This window comes from Leptopilina boulardi, unplaced genomic scaffold (assembly GCF_019393585.1).
Source record: "Leptopilina boulardi isolate dan_hultmark-lab unplaced genomic scaffold, ZJU_Lbou_2.1 LbouV2_219, whole genome shotgun sequence".
NCBI classification, from domain to species: domain Eukaryota; kingdom Metazoa; phylum Arthropoda; class Insecta; order Hymenoptera; family Figitidae; genus Leptopilina; species Leptopilina boulardi.
In genome coordinates, this window is record NW_026137773.1 from 404,880 (window position 1) to 427,807 (window position 22,928).

Sequence of the window (22,928 nt, forward strand, 5' to 3'; positions counted from 1 at the left end):
GCCAAATTAAAATTATGATCAATGAAAATTATGTCAAATAAAGATTATGACAAATGTATATTATGCCAAATAAAAATTTTGACAATTGAAAGTTATACCGAATATAACTTATACTAAATAAACATTCTGTCAAATGCGAATTATGCTGAATAATTAGTATGTCAATTAAAATTTATGCTAAAGTAAAATTATGACCAAAAAAATTATGACAAATATTGGTTATGTCAACTGGTTTTATGTCAAATGAATATTATGACATTTGAGATTTGGGGAAAATTACGGCACCACCCCCTTAACTTCTACATTTTTCTATATAAAGAACGGCAATTTAGTACACAAACGTATTTCTACGTGTCGATTACACGAAAAATATAGCGAGACAGATTAGATTTGATGACTACTAGCTAGAATGGAAAGAAATCGGTTTTTTTTCGCAAAAATTGCAAAAAATTCACGGTTGAGTTCACGATAAGTTCGACTTGGCCTTGCGGATATGCGATATTTCGTGAATAGGTACTAAGCAGGCAGTCTCGGTTGAGCTTTCGATAAGTTCGACTGAAACTTGTGAATTTACTATACTTCATGAGTATATGTTTAGCAGGCAGTCAAAGTTAAGCTGACGGTAAGTTTGACTGTGGCTTGTATATATGCGATAATTAGTATGTAAATATTTAGCCATGTTATTTATTGAGACACGTGATCATGCGAAACAATATTTTTTTCAAAAAATTGTAACACAAATTTCACATTGAGTGAAAGTATCATAAATAAAAGTTATACATAGTAGATATTTAAATGTGTTTCTTTATTTATATATCTTTATTTATTTATATTAAAAATAGTTTATTATTGTTGGTGTATGGAACCCTTGAATTAGTGGGAGTGTAACTCGCACTTGTCCGATTTTTTTTTATTTTAAATGTTTCAGTTCAGTAAACTAATACTATGAAATAAAAAAAAATTTATTTGATATCATTTAACAATATTATAAACAATTTCTTTAAAGAAATTGCAAACTATGGACCGAAGTGGTTCATAGTCATAGTCATTTGTTTAAAGAAAATGTTTATAATATTGTTAAATAATACCGCATAATTTTTTTTTATTTTATATTATTATTTTACTGAACTAAAACATTTTAAATGTTTTGGATTTTTTTCATATCGATTTCGATTAGAAAATCTAATTTTAAATAAAAAAACACTCTAAAATGTTTGTTTTTTTGTATAAGGGGACTTTCTGGTTTAGGATTGCCAAAAAAGGCACGTTTTAAAACTTTTATTGTAAGAAAAGGATGAAGGAATTTGCAAAAATTCTTTTTGGACATTGTTGCACATTACGTATAGAAAATTTTTAAAAAATGTTTTAGTGTATTTAGTTTAATTTCGTAGCTGTAGGTGGCGTCTTCTAAAAGATACTTTTGGTTTTTTAAAATCGGTTCAGGAGATTTTGAAAAAAAGCCGTGCACCAGTTTGAAAAATGTGTTTTCTGGAAAAGCGCGTTTAAATTTTTCATAACAATTATAACTTTTTATCATGAAGTCCAAATTGAAATTTTCTTAGATCCTGAAAGAGGACACTCAAACGCATAAAAAACTATATGCCAAAATTTTTAAGAAGCCCAACTCGTAAAATAGGAAGTTCGAATTTGAACGAAAAAATCGGACATTTGTGACTAAATGGGTTAAATAAAGTAGGGGAGAGTGGGGAGTTGTGCCTCCCCTCATAACACCGGGATATTGTGGATATCCCTGCGACGTCCTATGGATATCCACCGACTTTTGGCGGTTTGGATATTTCTGGGATATCCCTGGGATATCCATGGACATCCAAACCGCCAAAAGTCGGTGGATATCCATAGGACGTCGCAGGGATATCCACAATATCCCGGTGTTATGAGGGTCGTGGGGAGTCGTGCTCCACCTTAATTTTTTTATTATGGCAATTAATATGACAAATTTCAACTATTCGCATATTCTTTTCTCGTTAAGAACTAACTTTTTAAGTTGTACCCGTCATCTTTGGAAGCATTTTTCGTGTCTTTCCAGATAGTAAGATAATATTTTTTTTAAAAGTCTGTTTTGTCTCCTTATGTTTAGGTCACTTCCACTCATTTTTTCAAAGTGATCACAATGTTTTTTTTCTCCTTAACCTGACGTGATAATTAATTAAAGCTTAGATCCTACTCTTTAAGAATCATATGTGCAAGATAAAAAAAATCTTGAAAAAATTAGGTTCAAGACCCCCAAAAAGTTTATTGTTGTCTTTAATCCCATTTTTCAAAATTTCAAAAAAAATTTGTCATGCGTATATATGTATTTAAGTGTCCGATTTAAGTTTATATAGAAGTCTCTATAGTACATCAAGCTAAGGAGAAAAAAATAATGAAAATTGTAACCTTAAAAACACAATTTTAGAACCACTCCGACATATAAAAAAAAGTCTTATTTTGTAGACCTGTGTTATTTGCTGTTAAAAAACAGGAATTCTTAACAACCCAGGTAAAAAAATTAACGTTATTAACATTACTAACGTTATTAACGTTACTAACGTTAGTCTAGCGCCAGTACCTATGAAAAATTCAGAAAATACTTATTTGGATAAGTAAAAATGTGTAACGTTTCAAGAAATCTATTGTACTTGAATGAATAACTTTAAACGTATTTTACATGAAAAGTTTTTGGTCGTAAGCACCGTTTCCTGAGTAACTTTAATAACGTTAATTTTTTCATCTGGAAAAACTAATGATTTCTGAACTAAAATAAGGCCTCTAATTATGTTTGTTTTATAAATTATACAATGACATTTTTAAGGTTTCCTGGCAACCTGACTATGAACCATATATAGTTGTACCGAGTTCAGCCCCAAAATATGATATAAGATTTATTGGATTTGGATGGAATAAAGTATCTTATATAACTCATTTGACAGCAATTGGATACAAGTAAGAAAACTTGATTTTTTATTTCTTTAAACTGTTCAAAAAAGTTTGTTAGGGGACACATGAGGTCAAAATAGGGAGGGCGGGGTTTAGCAAAATCTTTTTGAAGGGGAGAGAGGGGTTAATAAATTTACTATTTCTAATATATACATAGTTTCTGATTATATTTACACTGAAAGAAATCCGGGTGAGCAGCAGTAACAGCAAGTAGAGCTGCTCTATCAAATCGAAGAACGCTAACGACCCCTTTTTCGATCGGCTGACATCCCGTTCCGGGAGCTCAGACTACCCGTAGTGGTAGAGCTGCAGTTCCTTCATAGCCTCACCTTGTCAATAAGACATCTGCTTACCCGTACCTGTAGCGCACCGCTTCCCGAACGGAATCTCAGTCATACTTTGAGCAAAGGAACGCAGCGCTCTCAACGCTGAGACGTCTGCCCACCCAAATTTTTTTCAGTATAGAAAAATGATATTTACTCATGTTGATGAATATTATGTATGCATTATGTATAAGTTCTCTTTTAAGAAAAAATTATATAAAAAGTTATGTGATTCAAATAAATATAACTTTATTTTATTACAATTAAATTATTTTAATTACGGCATCCGTAATTTTCATTTAATATTGCATTTCTCTATCTAGAGGATTCAAAATAACATAAGAATATCTTCGCCTAAAAATCTTACTCTTCTTTTTTTCTGTTTTCAAAATAAAAAAAATATGTATATACCAGTATTAGACCCTCAGAACAATTACCACAAACAATGCCAATCCTTGGACAATAGAGCCTTTGTTAATGAAGATTAATTCTGAGGGGCCAGGTAATAATTTTTAAATTTTTTTATTAAAATTTTCTGAAGCTCTAATACAGGTAGGGGAGAGTGATAAACAGTGGGACAGTTTAAACAGTAGGACACTTTAATTTTCTGAAAAACTACTTAAAGAAACTCGACCAAAATTTAAATGTAAACCATGTTTATGACAACACACTATCTCCAAAAATTTTATCCACATTGATTCATTATTTACAAAGAAAATTGAAAAAAACTATTTCTGACGTTACGGAGTAAATTTTTTCTTGAAATACAATGCTGATTTTTATATAGATAGGACAGTTTTAAAAAAAGTGTCATTGTTACTTCGTTTACTCATGTTTTTAAGTATAATATCCAATAATTTAAAATATTTTAAAATTTTACAAACAATTTTTATTTAAATAATTTCTTGCGATTGCTCAATTTAAATAGTGGGATATTAAACAATGGGACAGGCAAAAATTTAAGTTTATGAAACTTGGATTTTGGCAACACTAATTATAAATTGTGTCAGCTATACGCATGCGCATTTATATTTACACAGCGACTAAAAATGTGATTTTTTTATGCTAAAAAACATTAAAAAATTCAAAATTTATAATTATGACAATTATTGTTCGGCAACGTTTGAAAAATAACATTTGATAAGAGAACGACTATTCAAATTTTCCTCCAAATTGTTTTTAGGTTATGACCAAATTATGACGTATGATCAGAAGTTCTGTAAAAGTAAAAAAAATAACAGCAATTTTTCATATGAAACTTGATATCGTATTATAAAAATGTAAAATATTATTAAATTATGAGTGTTTTGCAACATTTGTTAACGTTATTTAATGCAAAACATATATGTTTACAAATTATGAAGCAGAATATTATTATTGAAACAATTATTCATTATTTAATAATAGGTGTCTCACTGTTTAACACAAAACAAGAAAAATGTATCGAGTTCCAAAAACTTGAAATTTTTCTATTTAATCACAATATAATTATGTAGAAAAGAGTTCAAACTTTATGGTAATACCAAAAAGTGTCCAAAAATATATAAAATTGACATATTAAAATGTCTTTGAAAAAAAGTGTCCCACTGTTTGTCACTCTCCCCTATATATATATATATATATATATATATGGGACGTTCCACGTCAAACGGAACAGAGCTCTAGCCAAAAATTGGCTTGATAAAAAAAATCGTTTAGGGGCTGAAAAAACTTGTACACTCTTGTACTTTCGAAAGCAGATGGGCGATTTCAGAAATTCAATATGGCGGCGCCTCTAGATGTGATATAAGTCATCAATGTCACGATTCGACAAATACAAACATGAATAAAATTTCCAAAATTAATTAAATTGAATCAAAAAATACACTTTTAAGCATTTTTGTGGTCGCTGAATACGAATCTGAAGTCAGATTTTAAAAATTCAAAATGGCGGATCCAAAATGGTGGTCGATTTTTGTTATAACTCAATTTTTTTAAAAAACTGGTTACTCGGGGGTTTTTGGGGTCGCTGAATATGAATCTGCAGTCAGATTTTAAAAATTCAAAATGGCGGATCCAAAATGGTGGTCGATTTTTGTTAAAACTAAATATTTTTTCTCAAAACTGGTTACTCGGGGGTTTTTGGGGTCGCTGAATGCGAATATGTTGTAAATAAAATAATAATAATAATAAAAAACTAAGCGGATATGAAAAATAAAAAAATAATATGTAAAATTAATGAGTAGTAAAGTGTTTGTAAGGACTTTTGATATTTAAATCTTTCTTTTACATAGGTAAAATCATAAAGCTCTAAAAAATATACACTGTTAGTTACAATGCTATCGTTCATAAAAGGTTTCAAAGACACTTGGCTAAAAAATATACAAGTGCTCCTTTGTTTTAAAAATAAGCGACCTTTAAAACACCCGAATAACATATTTAATCAAAAAAATCTAATTTTATAATTAATTCATCCACACCGAAAACACCCAAATAACAAGTTTCGAAGAAAAAATTGAATTTTAACGAAAATCGACCACCATTTTGGATCCGCTATTTTGAATTTTTAAAATCAGACTTCAGATTCGTATTCAGCGACCCCAAAAACCCCCGAGTAACCAGTTTTGAGAAAAAATATTTAGTTTTAACAAAAATCGACCACCATTTTGGATCCGCCATTTTGAATTTTTAAAATCTGACTGCAGATTCATATTCAGCGACCCCAAAAACCCCCGAGTAAACAGTTTTGAGAAAAAATATTTAGTTTTAACAAAAATCGACCACCATTTTGGATCCGCCATTTTGAATTTTTTAAATCTTACTTCAGATTCGTATTCAGCGACCCCAAAAATGCTTAAAAGTGTATTTTTTGATTCAATTTAATTAATTTTGGAAATTTTATTCATGTTTGTATTTGTCGAATCGTGACATTGATGACTTATATCACATCTAGAGGCGCTGCCATATTGAATTTCTGAAATCGCCCATCTGCTTTCGAAAGTACAAGAGTGTACAAGTTTTTTCAGCCCTTAAACGATTTTTTTTATCAAGCCAATTTTTGGCTAGAGCTCTGTTCCGTTTGACGTGGAACGTCCCATATATATGGGACGTTTCACGTCAACCGGCCCAAAGCTATGTCCAAAATTCTATGCAATTACTATGTCAAGTGGAAGCGGCTAACTTCAGAAATAAGTAAATATATTTATTAATTTCTTTTAGAAAATTATGCAAAAATTTTAGGTCACCACATATTTTAATGTTTTTGAGGTCGCTGATTACGAATCTGAAGTCAGTTTTTCAAAATTCAAAATAACGGATCCAATATGCGGATTATTTTTTAAAAATAATTGAATTTGATTGAAACTTGTTACTCGGGGGTTTTCGAAGTCGCTGATTACGAATCTGAAGTCAGTTTTTCAAAATTAAAAATGGCGGATCCAATATGGCGGATTATTTTTTAAAAATTCATTGAATTTGATTGAAACTTGTTACTCAGGGATTTTCGAGGTCACTGATTACGAATCAGAAGTCAGTTTTTCAAAATTAAAAATGGCGGATCCAATATGGCGGATTTTTTTAAAATATTCATTGAATTTGATTGAAACTTGTTACTCGGGGGTTTCCGAGGTCGCTGATTACGAATCAGAAGTCAGTTTTTCAAAATTCAAAATGGCAAATCCAATATAATTACTTTGTGGCCTTTAAAAAGGCCGATTGTTATAATTATGAACTGTAAGAATGTGGTAGCCTTGAAAAAGGCTGATTGTTTTAATTTTTAAACCATAATTTTTTGGTGGCCTTAAAAAAGGCCGTTTGAATTAAATTTACAAAATACATCCAAACCAATGTAATTATATTTTAATATTGCATAACTGCAATAGGATGAGGTGCATTTGAATATTTGAATATTTTTAATTGTTCTTCTGATGTTACAATAAAAGAATGAGCAGATTGAATTTTTGTAACACTAGGTGCTCTAGAAAATCTACTAGCAAGTTTTCGTTTCACTCTCTCGTGTTGTTGCTTGTTGTAAAAGAAAATCTGCGAAGTCTTGATATTTTGCTTAGGCCATTGGTAAAGAGTCTCTGCATTTAAAATGGCTTTGTCTGGTGAGGATTGCAAGCTAGCACGAGTGGCTTCTCTCTTTAAAATAGCTCCTATGCCATCACATGATCCTTTACAGTTGACACACTGAGGGTTTAATAAAAACATTTGAACATCGTGAAAAAAATGACAATCGCTAAAACATATCTTACGTAGTCTGAATAAGCTCTTTTATAATTTAAAAAAATCCGCCATATTGGATCCGCCATTTTTAATTTTGAAAAACTGACTTCAGATTCGTAATCAGCGACCTCGAACTCCCCCGAGTAACAAGTTTCAAGCAAAATCAATTATTTTAAAAAAATAATCCGCATATTGGATCCGCCATTTTGAATTTTGAAAAACTGACTTCAGATTCGTAATCAGCGACCCCAAAAACATTAAAATATGTCGTGACCTAATATTTTTGCATAATTTTCTAAAAGAAATTAATAAATATATTTACTTATTTCTGAAGTTAGCCGCTTCCACTTGACATAGTAAGGACGCCATTTTGAATTTTCAATTCTGCCACTTTGCAATTGAAAGGGGATGAGTTTACGAGTATTTTCATCTATTACATGTTTATTTTTATTGCATAGAATTTTGGACATAGCTTTGGGCCGGTTGACGTGAAACGTCCCATATATATTATTTAATTTATTAGCAAGTGAAACCTAAAAGAAGGTTTATTTCAGCTATACATTGAGTTAAAATACATGGAAAAAATACAAGAATTTAAAATAATTATTTACACAGAGTTTTTCTTTCCTATACTTTTAAGTTACATCTTTTAAAAAATTCAACAACACGATTTCATGCCGCAATATTGGGTTCAGCTATTATAGTGTTAATGTTGAGTGGAAATTTCAATTTACATTGACGTAAGCCTTTAATTAGTTTTGCCCTTTGTGTGTCTAAAAGTTTGCATTGCCAAATTATGTGATTTAGATTTTCTGTTTCGTAGCCGCATTTACAATTTGGGGTATTTACAATCCCTATTCGATGAAGAGAGGCAACCAAATTTTAATGGTTTGCTCTGCAACGATTTATTGTAGCAGATATATGAATATTTTTTTTTATTTTTAAAACAAAAAGGAAGAAGATTAAGATTTTAGACGATGATGTTCTTAAGCCATTTTCAATTGTCTAGATAGAGAAACGCAATGTTAAACAAAGAAGTACTTATGTTATATTCCTTGGTGTAAGAAAGAAAGGTATGCGTTACCTATTCAGTTTTAGACTTTCTTTATAGCTTTTTCACGTGATATAGGGAGAAAGAAATAATTACCTGGGTCCTCAGAGTTATTAATTAATCCTCTTTAATAGATTGCAGGTCAAGCGAACCCTCATTTGCAAAATAAAGATATATCTTTCTCTCTCCATAACTTGTTCTTCTCTCCGTCACCGAAAACCCAGCAAGGGTCCGGGCGGAATGAGTGAATGATTGCATGAATACCAAGATTATTATAGTTAATAACTAGCTGAAAGAAACGCGCGTAAACGCGCGTGGTATCTATGATTTTTTATGAAAAATTAAAAATTAATTTTTATTTGCCGAAAAGTTATTGGAATTTTGATCTCACAAAATTAATAATGTTATTTTTGAAATCGTTACTGTATTACTATTTCAACATTATGGTGTTATAATAATATAATACGTATTATTGCACAGTAAATGTGACCTTTAAATTTTGTACTCAAATAAAGATTATATGCTACGATAATCGAATTGTTAGCAATATACTTAATTCAACCATCTCAGGATCCATGCAGGGTGAATTCCTATTTTGTTTACTACAAGGCTTATGAACTTAAAATCGCTTTATAATGTTAAAAAGTTCTGGATTCTTTATTTCGTCTGTGGTTTCAGCACATATCATTTTATTTAAACTTTCTGAATCGCAAATTTGTGTACGTAAAAATATAATTAAACGCACATGTGGCAATCCCCGCTTTTTTCTTCTCTATGAAAGACAATACATATAAAATTGTAAATGAATAAAATTACAAGTACCTTGAGTATGGTTAAGGTTAACAGTCCATCCAGGATCACCATAAGGAAACATTGTTGGATATGTCATGGGATCAAAATTTTCACTAACAATAAAACTAGAAATTAATTTCTCATTATTTTCTGTTGTGCATACTGAATTTACATGAACATGTAAATCCCTCCTCAATTTCTGTAGATAATTTCTTTATCTTACATGACAAATTTTTTTCTTTGGGTATTTTCTTTTTATTGTCCGTTTCATAAATTAATCTTTTAATTTACACTGTTAACCAATACAGATGTTGCAAATGCTATTTCATATACTTCACACTTAACTGTACCAATCGATTGTTGATCAAGAGCTTCAAAAACTACTGTTGGTTAAAAAGGGAACAATCTAATTAAATATTCTGCTTAAAAGAACATGCAAACTCCCTGCATTAAGACTTTCAAAAATATAAAGTTTTCTAATGTCTTTAAATTTCTTTGTCTCTTAAATTAACAATTGATATTCAAATTAATATTCAGCTCACAAACTATTATTTCACCCGTAAAACAATATTCAACCCGATTTCTATGTAATTAATTTTCAAAAAGCCAACTTCCACTAATATCAAACATATAATATTTTTTTCTTTTATCAAAATATATGCAATATATGCGCCTCTCTCCTATTTCCCGCTTTTCTCTCCCACTCTCCACGCGTCACGTCTTTAAACCTCATGCTCGCCGGATACTTTTCCGAGCGGAGTTTTCAGTTAATTTGGTTATAAAAAAGGTTATGTTCGAGGTTTAATGTTTTTTAATCTATATATATGAATTATAACTTATAATTTATTATAAATAATTATTATATTGTAATAATTTGTGATTAACTAATTAATAATTATAATTGTTGTTATTATAATAATTGTAATTTTATTGACTGTTAATTATAAATATTATTGTTATAATGATTTATAATTTATTTATAATTTATATTGTTAGATAGATATATATATATATATATATATATATATATATGGGACGTTTCACGTCAACTGGCTCAAAGTTATGTCCAAAATTCTATGCAATAAAAATAAGCATGTAATACATGAAAATACTCGTAAACTCATCCCCTTTCAATTGCAAAGTGGCAGAATTGAAAATTTTAGGTCACCACATATTTTAATGTTTTCGAGGTCGCTGATTACGAATCTGAAGTCAGTTCTTCAAAATTCATAATGGCGGATCCAATATGGCGGATTTTTTTTTAAAAATTCGTTGAATTTGATTGAAACTTGTTACTCGGGGGTTTCCGAGGTCGTTGATTACGAATCTGAAGTCAGTTTTTCAAAATTAAAAATGTCGGATCCAATATGGCGGATTTTTTTTAAAAAATTCGTTGAATTTGATTGAAACTTGTTACTCGGGGGTTTCCGAGGTCGCTGATTACGAATCTGAAGTCAGTTTTTCAAAATTCAAAATGGCAAATCCAATATAATTATTTTGTGGCCTTTAAAAAGGACGATTGTTATAATTATGAACTGTAAGAATGTGGTAGCCTTGAAAAAGGCTGATTGTTGTAATTTTTAAACCATAATTTTTTGGTGGCCTTAAAAAAGGCCGTTTGAATTAAATTTACAAAATACATCCAAACGAATGTAATTATATTTTAATATTGCATAACTGCAATAGGATGAGGTGCATTTGAATATTTAAATATTTTTAATTGTTTTTCTGATGTTACAATAAAAGAATGAGCAGATTGAATTTTTGTAACACTAGGTGTTCTAGAAAATCTACTAGCAAGTTTTCGTTTCACTCTCTCGTGTTGTTGCTTGTTGTAAAAGAAAATCTGCGAAGTCTTGATATTTTGCTTAGCCCATTGGTAAAGAGTCTCTGCATTTAAAATGGCTTTGTCTGGTGAGGATTGCAAGCTAGCACGAGTGGCTTCTCTCTTTAAAATAGCTCCTATACCATCACATGATCCTTTACAGTTGACACACTGAGGGTTTAATAAAAACATTTGAACATCGTGAAAAAAATGACAATTGCTAAAACATATCTTACGAAGTCTAAATAAGCTCTTTTTTAATTTAGATATCGTCCATGTTTTTACGATGCTCAAATGTTGTTACTACTTACATGAACATTCATGAAAATAAATTATTATTACAGCCGCATTTAAAAAGTTACTAAAACTCAGTTAATCAGTTAATAATGAAATGTACTGAATCAGCCACATTATTTGATTATTCGTTTTCTTCCTTTCGATTTATACAGTTTCTTTGACTAGCAACAAGGTGAATAATTTTATCTACAAATATTTTACCTAATTTCCTTCTAAATCATAGCAGAGAGTAAAGAAAAATTAAGGAAAAGTTGTGTTTGAGGAAGACCTCAGGCATCTCAGAACGCTAGGACTTCAGATTCATAATCAGCGACCTCCAAAACCCCCAAGTAAAAAGTTTCAAGCAAATTCAATCAATTTTTAAAAATTCGTCCGTCATATTAAATCCGCTATTCTGAATTTTGAAAAACTGACTTCAGATTCGTAATCAGCGACATCAAAAACCCCCAAGTAACAATTTTCAAGCAAATTCAATGATTTTTTAAAAAATTCGTCCGCCATATTGGATCCGCCATTTTTAATTTTGAAAAACTGATTTCAGATTTGTAATGAGCGACCTCGAAAATCCCTGAGTAACAAGTTTCAAGCAAATTCAATAAATTTTTAAAAATTAATCCGCCATATTGGATCCGCCATTATGAATTTTGAAGAACTGACTTCAGATTCGTAATCAGCGACCTCGAAAACATTAAAATATGTGGTGACCTAAAATTTTTGCATAATTTTTTAAAAGAAATTAATAAACATAATTACTTATTTCTGAAGTTAGCCGCTTCCACTTGACATAGTAAGGACGCCATTTTGAATTTTCAATTCTGCCACTTTGCAATTGAAAGGGGATGAGTTTACGAGTATTTTCATCTATTACATGTTTATTTTTATTGCATAGAATTTTGGACATAGTTTTGGGCCGGTTGACGTGAAACGTCCCATATATATGTGTTTGTGTATTACATTTAAGTTTTCAATTTAGTTCTTATTGTTTAACTACGCTTCTCATCGTCGTCATCACGTAACGTGTCCACCAGGTGCAGCCTCACTAACGTAAACGTACGGGGAGTCACTCTTATCGAGCGTTTACGTTACGTGAAGAGCCGCAAAGCGTTTACGGCCCACCTACACCGATACCGGGAGTCACTCTCAGCGAGTCGGTTATGGTACGGATGCCGGAACCACCAGGTGACGTCATCTTACACGCTCTCGTTTCACTCCATGCGACAGAGAGAGCACTTCATGTGACGTCACTCTCTCTTACTCTAATACAACACAAACTCTTTCGCGCCTGCACAAACGAAATTTTGGTAATTTGTTTACGTTTTTTCCCACCTTTGAGCCTTTTACCCCTTGTGACTGGTATCACAATTCTATCCTCAAAATCCAAATATCCTTATTGCCAATGTTGGCCAACACAGTAAAAAAAATTGGGAGTTAGCGAAAAGAATTGGTGGTAACTTAAGCTGAATTCGGTTTGGCGAAAAAACTGAATTGGAACGTTACGGTGAATTATTTTTTTCTTACCGTGAATTCTTTTCTGTTGAACATTTGATTTGACGTTTGTTTATTTGAGTTTGCATTATAAATAAATAGAATAAATGTTTCGAAGTGTAAAAAAGCCGATTTGGACTAAGAAATATATAATTTTTTAAAAAGAAATAAAAACGAAGTGTGACAGATCCACCGACAATTTTATCAAGTGTGTAGTGTTCATATGATAAATTTACCATATGAGTACTACTCACATGTCAAAATTGTCGGTAAATCTGTCACATTTCTCTTTTATTTCTTTTTCTTAGTCCAAATCGGCTTTTTTACACTTCGAAACATTTATTTTATTTATTTATAATGAAAAGTCGAATGAACAAATGTCAATTTAAATGTTCAAGAGAAAAGAATTTACGGTAAGAAAAAAATAATTCACCGTTACGTTCCTATTCGGTTTTTTCGCCAAACTTAATTCAGCTTAAGTTACCACCAATTCTTTTCGCTTACTCCCAATTTTTTTTACTGGGAATATAAAGTATATATACAAGTTTTCTTTAGTAGCCGTTCCACTTCTGTGAGGAAAAGTGTTATACCCCTATACTCTACCGGACTGGGCCTATTTTAGGACCTCGCATAAGGCAGACATTGCGGCAGGCCTGAGTGGCGTTATCGGGCATAGCCATTAGTAAGTAAAGTATGGATTCACCACTTCCACTCACGGTAATTAAACGGTCATCACCTATGTCACGTATACAATAATAGAAAACAAATTTCCCTCAGCCCAAGGCTGTGTGGATAAAACGGGTGATCACGGATTGCGTTCTCTAAAGGGAACTGGTGTATTCCTGCTCAACAGGCTTGACCCGAGCTTGGACCTCAAGTAAGTCAATTACAGCGGGGCGCCTGTGTGGCGTTCTCTGGCTTAATGACAATATTATTTTTTAACGCTCAATGAGTTTTTCATGCAAATTAAATATAAACATTTTTTAATTTATTTTGACATATTTCTCAGAATTTCACGATTACGAGCATATGTTGTTCCAAATATAAATGTTAATATTCAAAAGTTTTATAATTTTGGTACAATAAACCTATACGATGTGTTTTAAACCAATTTAACCCAAAGGTGCTGGCACCAAAGATTTTCTACTTCATTTTAATTCAACAGTATAAGCACATGGTTATAACTCGGGCGCGGCTGGTAAGATGAGGGACACCACTTCCCCTTACAGGACAGTAATTAAACGATCAACGACCATCTTATATAAACAATAATAGAAAATAAACCCTCAACCGAAAAAAAATTGCACGATTTTTTCATAAATTTTCATTAACAAACCTTAAATTTCAATGTCAAAAAAATTTTTTAACAGCTGGTAAGCCCATAAATCGTGCACTCGATTGCTAGACTACAAAAAAAATGACGACATTTTAAATATAAACTATTGTTAATAGTCTCTTAATGTCTGTTACCTGCTGATGGTAATGTAGATTTCTACAGCAACGTTGAAGGAGAGTTCGTCGAAGGCGATGGGTGGGAGGTAGAACTGCGGAAACGAGTGTAAGCGTGCAGCATCGTTGAAGGAGAGTTGTTAGAAGCTACTTTGAATTTAGTTTTAAAGTAAGATTACACTGTGTGACAGCCAAACAACACTTTTTATCAGACCTACTAGAGGTTGTAGTTAACAAAAAGCCAAGAAGAATGGTAAATTAAAAATTTCCCTAACACCCCCAAATTTTTATTTTAGAGACAAAACACCGTTTTCATGTATTTTTATGAATATTAACACTTGTAACTTTTTTATTTTTGCACTGATTTAAAAGTTTTTTTTATCATTTTAAAGCTGAATAGCAGGGCTTTTTAACCCACATAGAGTTTTTTGATAAAAGTAATATTTACAAGAGAAAAGTTTAAGGGGTAACACCACTCTAGACGCAGAAAAAATGACCTATCTGTGATGCTATATTTTAGGAAAATGAAAAAAGGAATAGGATTACTTTTTAGAGGGCTTATTAACTGCATATTGAAGTGTAAAAAAATTTTTTACTTTAAATTTTACTACAAAATGGCGGCGATAGATGCCATATATTAGATCGACTACTCTTTTTTCAGACCAAAACAGGCGGAAAGGTTTCTTGAGCAGTTTAAGACCTGGAACAAAAAACCAAGAAATTTCATAATCTATACTATATTAGCTTTGGAAGTACATATTATGGGTTTTTATATATCAATTTTTATAGAAATGGCACAACTTTTTAGTAAATTAATCAAAAATTTACTAAAAAGTTGTGCCATTTCTATAAAAACTGATATATAAAAACCCATAATATGTACTTCCAAAGCTAATATAGTATAGATTATGAAATTTCTTGGTTTTTTGTTCCAGGTCTTAAACTGCTCAAGAAACCTTTCCGCCTGTTTTGGTCTGAAAAAAGAGTAGTCGATCTAATATATGGCATCTATCGCTACCATTATGTAGTAAAATTTCAAGTAAAAAATTTTTGTTTTTACACTTCAATATGCAGTTAATAAGCCCTCTAAAAAGTAATCCTATTCCTTTTTTCATTTTCCCAAATTACACCATCACAGATAGGTCTATTTTTCTTCCTCTAGATTTAGTTCGGAAATTGTCAGTTTTTCCTTAATTTTTTAACTTTAACTGATGTTTACGGCATTAATTATATTTTAATCATTTTTTTTCTTTATGTAATATTTAAGCATACTAAATTCTGTGTCGAATGAGCCATATTCGAATAGATTTCTTTAAAAATTGACTGATTTATTGCAGTTCTCCATTTGAAAGACCAGTAGCAAATGTAACCCCTTCGTTGGTATTGACCCTTTCGGGACCCAGCGAAATCTCCGTACGGAATGCCTCAAACTTCCCATTTAGAGGTTTTTGGGGTCGCTGTTTACGAATCCGATGTTAGTTTTTTAATATACAAAATGGCGGATCCAATATGTGGAACAAAAATTTTTAAAAATTACTTGAATTTGCTTAAGGTATATCTCCGGCTCCAGTGGTGCTCAGTTCCTTGCGACTCACTTCACTGTCGTGTTTTCTCTCTCTTTCTCAAGCGAGTAATATACATAAATTTAAGACCACGACTTGTTAAACCTTTAATAAATTAGATTTTTTTTATAACAATAATATTTGATTCTGGGAATCTGATTAAAAACTTGTATAAAAGCGTTAGTCATCTAAATATCAAATTCCAGTTTAAAATTGCGCCATAAATTTAGCGACTAAAAAAAATCGATTATAACAAAATGGGACGATAACAATTGTTTAAAAATTCGCAGATACTTAGCTAATTATTCCTTAGTGTGTCTGGAGCTCGATGCCGATCGAAGTGAATTGAAATTTGTATTGACAGCGGTCAATCGGATTTTTCGCTTGACAATCAGGATACTCGAAATCCTTGGCAGCGTCACGTCAGGTAATTTCGTCACACAGGACTCGTACAAAAAAAAAGATTTTGAAGACGCCACGCCAACGGATTTGTCTCGATATGGCCCTCGATTGCAGCTTGTAATTTTTTGCAAAAAATCGGTGACTCGGATATTCGACTTTTTTACAGATCAATCCGGCATCCGGCACAAGAACTGGAATATTTCCATTTAATTTAACAAAGTTATTTTAGCACACTACGTGCCAGCAACCAACGAGGACAATTTTATTTTTACTCACCCCGCTAACGGGTAATTGATGCTTCTCGCTCCCAGACACCTACGAATGTGAATCTCAGATTCGAATCGCCGACGACTCTACCGCGTACAACGACGAATTTTCGGAGTTTTTCGGAAATTCTCCGGACATCGACGATTATAATTACACCGCAGACCACACATTCTTCAACACCCTGTGCACACTTATAAAATTCGCTACAAACTTTTTAAAAAATTCAATAAAATATGTGAGTTTTGCATGTTCAGATAGGAATCCTATGTTAACTGGTGCAACTTTGAACCCACATTTCTCAGTTTTTAGCATAGCAAGGGGTACTGGGTTTTTTTAACACTTATAAAATACATAAAAAGGGACATTTTCCCAGAGTTTAAAAAAATTCTAGCAAAAATCGATTTGCCGGAGAAATACTTTAATAATTGGTACTCGAGGGTTTTTGGAGTCGCTGATTACGAATTCGATGAAATTTTTTCAAAATTCAAAATGACGGATCCAATATGATCAGACAATTTTATTTTTCAAAATTTTAAAAATCTGACTTTAGATTTGTAATCAGCTACCTCAAAAATCCTCAGAAACCCATTTTTTAAGGAAATACAATGATTTTTGAAAAAAAAGTCTGACATATTGGATCCGCCATTTTGAATTTTGAAAAACTAACATCGAATTCGTAATCAGCGACCCCGAAAACCCCCGAGTAGAGAGTTTCAAGCGAATCTAAACGATTTTTGAAAAAAAAGTCAGCCATATTGCATCCGACATTTTGAATTTTGAAAAACTAACATCCAATTCGTAATCAGCGACCCAAAAAACCCCTGGATACCAATTTTCAGGGAAAAATGTTCTGTACATTTTGGGCACTTTTTGTCGAATTCCTTCTGTCAACGAAGGGGTTAAGTATTTTTCAGTTTTCCTTAATTTTTCATTCTTAACTGTTTTATGTACAGTGTTTTTTAAGTTTTTACATTTTTTTGTATCTTTGTTAAGAATAACTTTTTTCAGTAAATATTAATTTTATTTTTCATATAAGAAAAACGCAGTTAGCCTCAAGAATGAAATTGCAACATACTTTACAAATATACTGTTTGTCAAGAATGTTTTTATTGTCAACTAAAATTCAACTTTAATTTCTAATATTAATGACTAAAATAAAAAAAATTGCAGTAAATTTAAATTATTTTAAAATTAGAAGTACTTTTCAGTCTTTTTATTTTCATCTTCGAATCTTCCTCGTGACGTTTAAGCATTAAACAATATTCGGAGATCATATTCTCTGTCCTTTTCCCTTAGATGCGTTTTTTCATTGCTTCTATTTTTGATGAAATCTTTTACCTTGATCGGATTGACTTCGGACAAAATTTTTTTTGATCGTCATTTACTAATGCTTTAGAGTACGTAGCAGATTTTTCATTGGTTGGCTTTTTTTGGCAATAGCTTTTTTGAAAAAATTTCGTTCTAAAAATCGACTTTTTCCTTTAAATAGCTGCCAAATCCACAAAAATTAATAATTTTAAAATATCCTACGAACTCTAAAGCTAAATCTATTACAAATTCAGAAAAAATTTGAATTTTTGTTCTAACAAAACCGGAATCTAACCGGAATCTAGCCCACCGATTTGCCCTGCAGAGAAACGAGACCAACTTTAGCGGCGTCTGTAGTCAAGAAATTGAAACTTTTTTTAAATATAAATATATTTTCGTAAACTAAACACGGTGAGCTTCGTTTAGGTTCAACCTAAACTGAATGACCCTTTTCAGGTTTTTTTTATATCAATTCGGTGATGCCTCACGATCATTTTAAGACGAAAATTAAAATAATCATTGGAGGGAAACTCAAATTATATTGATTTTTAAATTTTTTTCTAGATTATTGAAGATATTTTCATTAAAATACCGTTTGGTAAAATACTTATTGCTTCAAAAGCTACAATTTAACATAAAAATAGATTATATATAATAATTAAACCATTTTGATACATAGAATTAAGAAAATGTTTAAAAATAGTCGAAAAAACTGAAATTTTTCTAATTTTTTAAACTTTACTCCTTTATTTAACGTTATTTCAATAAAGTCATGTAGAAGTGAATTAAAGTACATAAAATTTCCTGTAAATCAAAAAAAAACTCTTCTATCTATTATTGTTACAAAAATATGGTCATTTGAATTTTAAATTTAATGGATAAATAGTTAAAATTTACCATTAGGTCTAGATTATTTGGTAAAATTGTTTTCGCAGAACGTCATCTCAATTCCAGAATATAATACGTATAAGAAGGTTTAATCTTGAACAGTTTCAAATTGAAAAAACTGATTTATCTCACTTACATCGAAAGTTACATTGGTTTAAAGAATGTCTATTTCTATAAGAGAGATTTGAGTAGTTTTTAAAAATCCGTTTATTTTGAAAAATGCAACATAATCATATTTAAAATATTTACTTTTTTAAAAAGTAAATGGTAAGGTACAAATATTTGGTAACAACCACGATATTTTTAAAATGCGTGAAGGCCGTTGTATTCACAAAGAGCGCGATTTAATTATGGAATTGAGATGAGGTTCTGCGAAAACAATTTTACCAAATAATCTAGACCTAATGGTAAATTTTAACTATTTATCCATTAAATTTAAAATTTAAATGACCATATTTTTGTAACAATAATAGATAGAAGAGTTTTTTTTTGATTTACAGGAAATTTTATGTACTTTAATTCACTTCTACATGACTTTATTGAAATAACGTTAAATAAAGGAGTAAAGTTTAAAAAATTAGAAAAATTTCAGTTTTTTCGACTATTTTTAAACAGTTTCTTAATTCTATGTATCAAAATGGTTTAATTATTATATATAATCTATTTTTATGTTAAATTGTAGCTTTTGAAGCAATAAGTATTTTACCAAACGGTATTTTAATGAAAATATCTTCAATAATCTAGAAAAAAAATTTAAAAATCAATATAATTTGAGTTTCCCTCCAACGATTATTTTAATTTTCGTCTTAAAATGATCGTGAGGCATCACCGAATTGATATAAAAAAAAACCTGAGAAGGGTCATGCAGTTTAGGTTGAACCAAAACGAAGCTCACCGTGTAAAAAGTTAACAAATAAAGTCCTCGAAACCAAATTTTGTTTACTTTATTCCTGTGACTTTTTTTTTTGCTTAGGGACTTTTGGGAAATCTGTATACAGATACCTTGGCTTCCGCATGCCAAGGTTATGTGGGGTTGGTAAAAAAAAGGAGAACACTAAACAAAATAAGCTAGCGAACTACTACCAGCCACGACCCACTAAAACCCGTCAACCCTTCTTGGGAGCCCTTTCTCCACCCTCGGTACTGTCGTGAAGACTTTTGCCTTCAAGGGTTATTCCCGTGACTTAAAAAAATTCATGAAAAACAGGTTCAAAAGAGACGTCAAAAGTGTCACTCCCCCTTAAGAATGAAAAATTAAGTTATCTTGTAAATATTACTTTTAACAAAATAACTCTATGTTTATGTTCTTATTTTTTTGTTAACTACAACCTCTAGTAGGTCCGATAAAAAGTGTTTTTCAATTTTTTTTGTAACACAGTGTTATTAGTATATATGTATATTAGGGCGTTTCACCGAAAACTTTTTTTGTGATTTTCTTAAACCTTAATTTAAATTTGGACTCCTTATTAAGACCCACAAAATGTTTCAGATTTTTTTCAAATTTATGGAAGGTCATTTAGAGGTTGCTATTTTGATTTCTATGCAAAATTTGTGCTTTTTACATAAAAAAATTTTATTTTTTTTTTCTAAGTATTCAATATTTTCAAAATTATGCACATTACTGCTAGATGTTACTAAATCAGTAAAAAAAATTGTTCCAAGTTAAAAAAAAAGTTTGAAGCATATATTTTTATGACCTTAAATAAAAAATGGTCTCCTTCACGTTCAAAGTTATGTTATTATAATTTAAAGCCTCTTAAAAAAGCTAATTCTTTTTTAGAATGTTTAAATAGACAATATACCTTAATTTGGTAAAAGAAAGTTTTGTTAGATATGTTGTATTTGTTTAAAATTAGGGGTCGTCCATAAATGACGTAACACATTTTTTACCTTTTTTGACTCTCCTACCTACGCTATTGCGTACATTAGCACCATTTCTTCTGCTTGTTGACACAAAATTTACTGACCTTCTCTTCTCGCTTAAAGTGTAACGTAATTTACCACTAATGTTCAAATCTTGATTAGATCAAAAACATTTAATAAAAACTGATTTTAACATAACATAATTAAAATGAACGTTTACTCAAGGTAAAACAATCACTCAACATAACATAAAAACTTGATTAGATCTTAGGTCCCTTTCAGTGTAGAACATCACATATATTGTATATGTGGGGTAAAATTCGTGTAGCGTACACGGAGAGAAAAATTTAGCTTTTATAGTATGATAAGACATCCGTTTAACTCATGAATCTTTTTCATGCTATTATAGTAGATAAATTCTAGTACTATTAGTCAGAATTCATACGTTATTAGTATAATTAGTGTCCATGCTTAAAAGGTTTGAGAAACATGCTTTCGTAGTATGTATTTAATACTTTAAATGCATAAGCGCCACGCGCAAATCGTATGAAACAGTAACCTACTAATATTGTCTCATGCTTTTTCGGAATTAGAGCCCTGCAACTGTCGATTAAGCGACGCCCACTTTAACTTGACTCAAACTTGTTGATCGCCATTTGCAGGACTCTAAAACCGATAAAAAGAATAAGGCTCCTGCAATAGTAATAGGTTTTGGTTTCATACAATTTACGCGTGGCATGAAGGCGTGTTTCTCAAACATACTAAGAACGTATGTATTCTTGCTTTCTTTGAAGAAAAAATCCATGCTTTAATGGTAGGAATCATTTTCATACTATTAAAGCTAGATTTTTCTCTCCGTGTACTGAGTGAAAAATAGTTGATCGGATAGGGCTGTAACTTGCACATAGTTTAGCCCTAGGGGTGAGTACTTTAACCACGAAGTATTGTTATTAAGGTAAACTCATATTTTTAGAAAAAATCATGAATTTTTCTAATAAAAAAAGAAGAAAATTTTATCTTAAGGGATTCAAATTTATACATTTTTACGTATTTTTACGTGTAGATTACAAAAAAAATATAGCGAGAACGATTGGAGTTGATTATCATAGTGTTTTCAAGGAAAAATTGATAATTTTCTACAACAATCATGAATTTTTGTGGTGCCGTAATTTTCCCCAAATCTCAAATGTCATAATATTCATTTGACATAAAACCAGTTGACATAACCAATATTTGTCATAATTTTTTTGGTCATAATTTTACTTTAGCATAAATTTTAATTGACATACTAATTATTCAGCATAATTCGCATTTGACAGAATGTTTATTTAGTATAAGTTATATTCGGTATAACTTTCAATTGTCAAAATTTTTATTTGGCATAATATACATTTGTCATAATCTTTATTTGACATAATTTTCATTGATCATAATTTTAATTTGGCATAATTATCATTCATCATAAAATGTATTTGATATAATGTTCATTCGTCATAACTACTTTTTGACATAATATTTATTGGTAATAATTCTTAACTGGTATAACGCTAATTTAACATAATGACTATTGGACATAATGCTCATTTTTCATAATTCTTAATAATCATAACTGTCATTTGTAATAATCACTGTTTGATATAATGTTTATTATTAATAATCAGCAATTGACATAACGCTTATTTAGTATAATGTGTATTTGACATAATGTTCATTTGTCATAATTTGCATTTCACAAAATGCTTATTTGTCATAATTCTTATTAGTCATAACTTTCATTTGTCATAATTTTTATTTGGCATAATTATCATTTAGTATAAAATATATTTGATATAATGTTTATTCGTCACATCGATGGTTTAATATAATTTTCATTTATAATAATTCTTAATTGGCATAAATTCAATTTAACATAATTGTTATTTGATATAATATTAATTTGTCATAATTTACAATTCTCATAATGCTCATTTGTCATAATTCTTATTAGTCATAACTGTTATTTGTCATAATTACTGATTGACATAATGTTAACTTTTTATAATAAGCACTTGACATAATGTTTATTTCGCATAATTTAAGTTTGACATAATGTTCATTAGACATAATTTTAATTTGACATAATGTTCATTGTTCATAATTTTTATTTGTCATAATTATCATGCAGTATAAAATGTACTTGATATAATGTTCATTTGTCATAACCATTTTATGACATAATGTTTATTTGTAATAATTTTTAATTGGTATAACACTAAATTAGTATAATGTGTATT

At 30.4% G+C, this 22,928-nt stretch overlaps 1 protein-coding gene across 1 annotated transcript in view; it reads left to right on the forward strand.

Moving 5' to 3' along the window:
• The window catches only part of LOC127279601 (xylosyl- and glucuronyltransferase LARGE2s-like), a 181,095-nt gene that overhangs the window by 114,308 nt on the left and 43,859 nt on the right, over positions 1 to 22,928 (forward strand). The window contains exon 6 of the mRNA XM_051302041.1: positions 2,813 to 2,943. Coding sequence (XP_051157998.1) covers positions 2,813 to 2,943 — 131 coding nt within the window. The remainder of the gene's footprint in view (positions 1 to 2,812; positions 2,944 to 22,928) is intronic.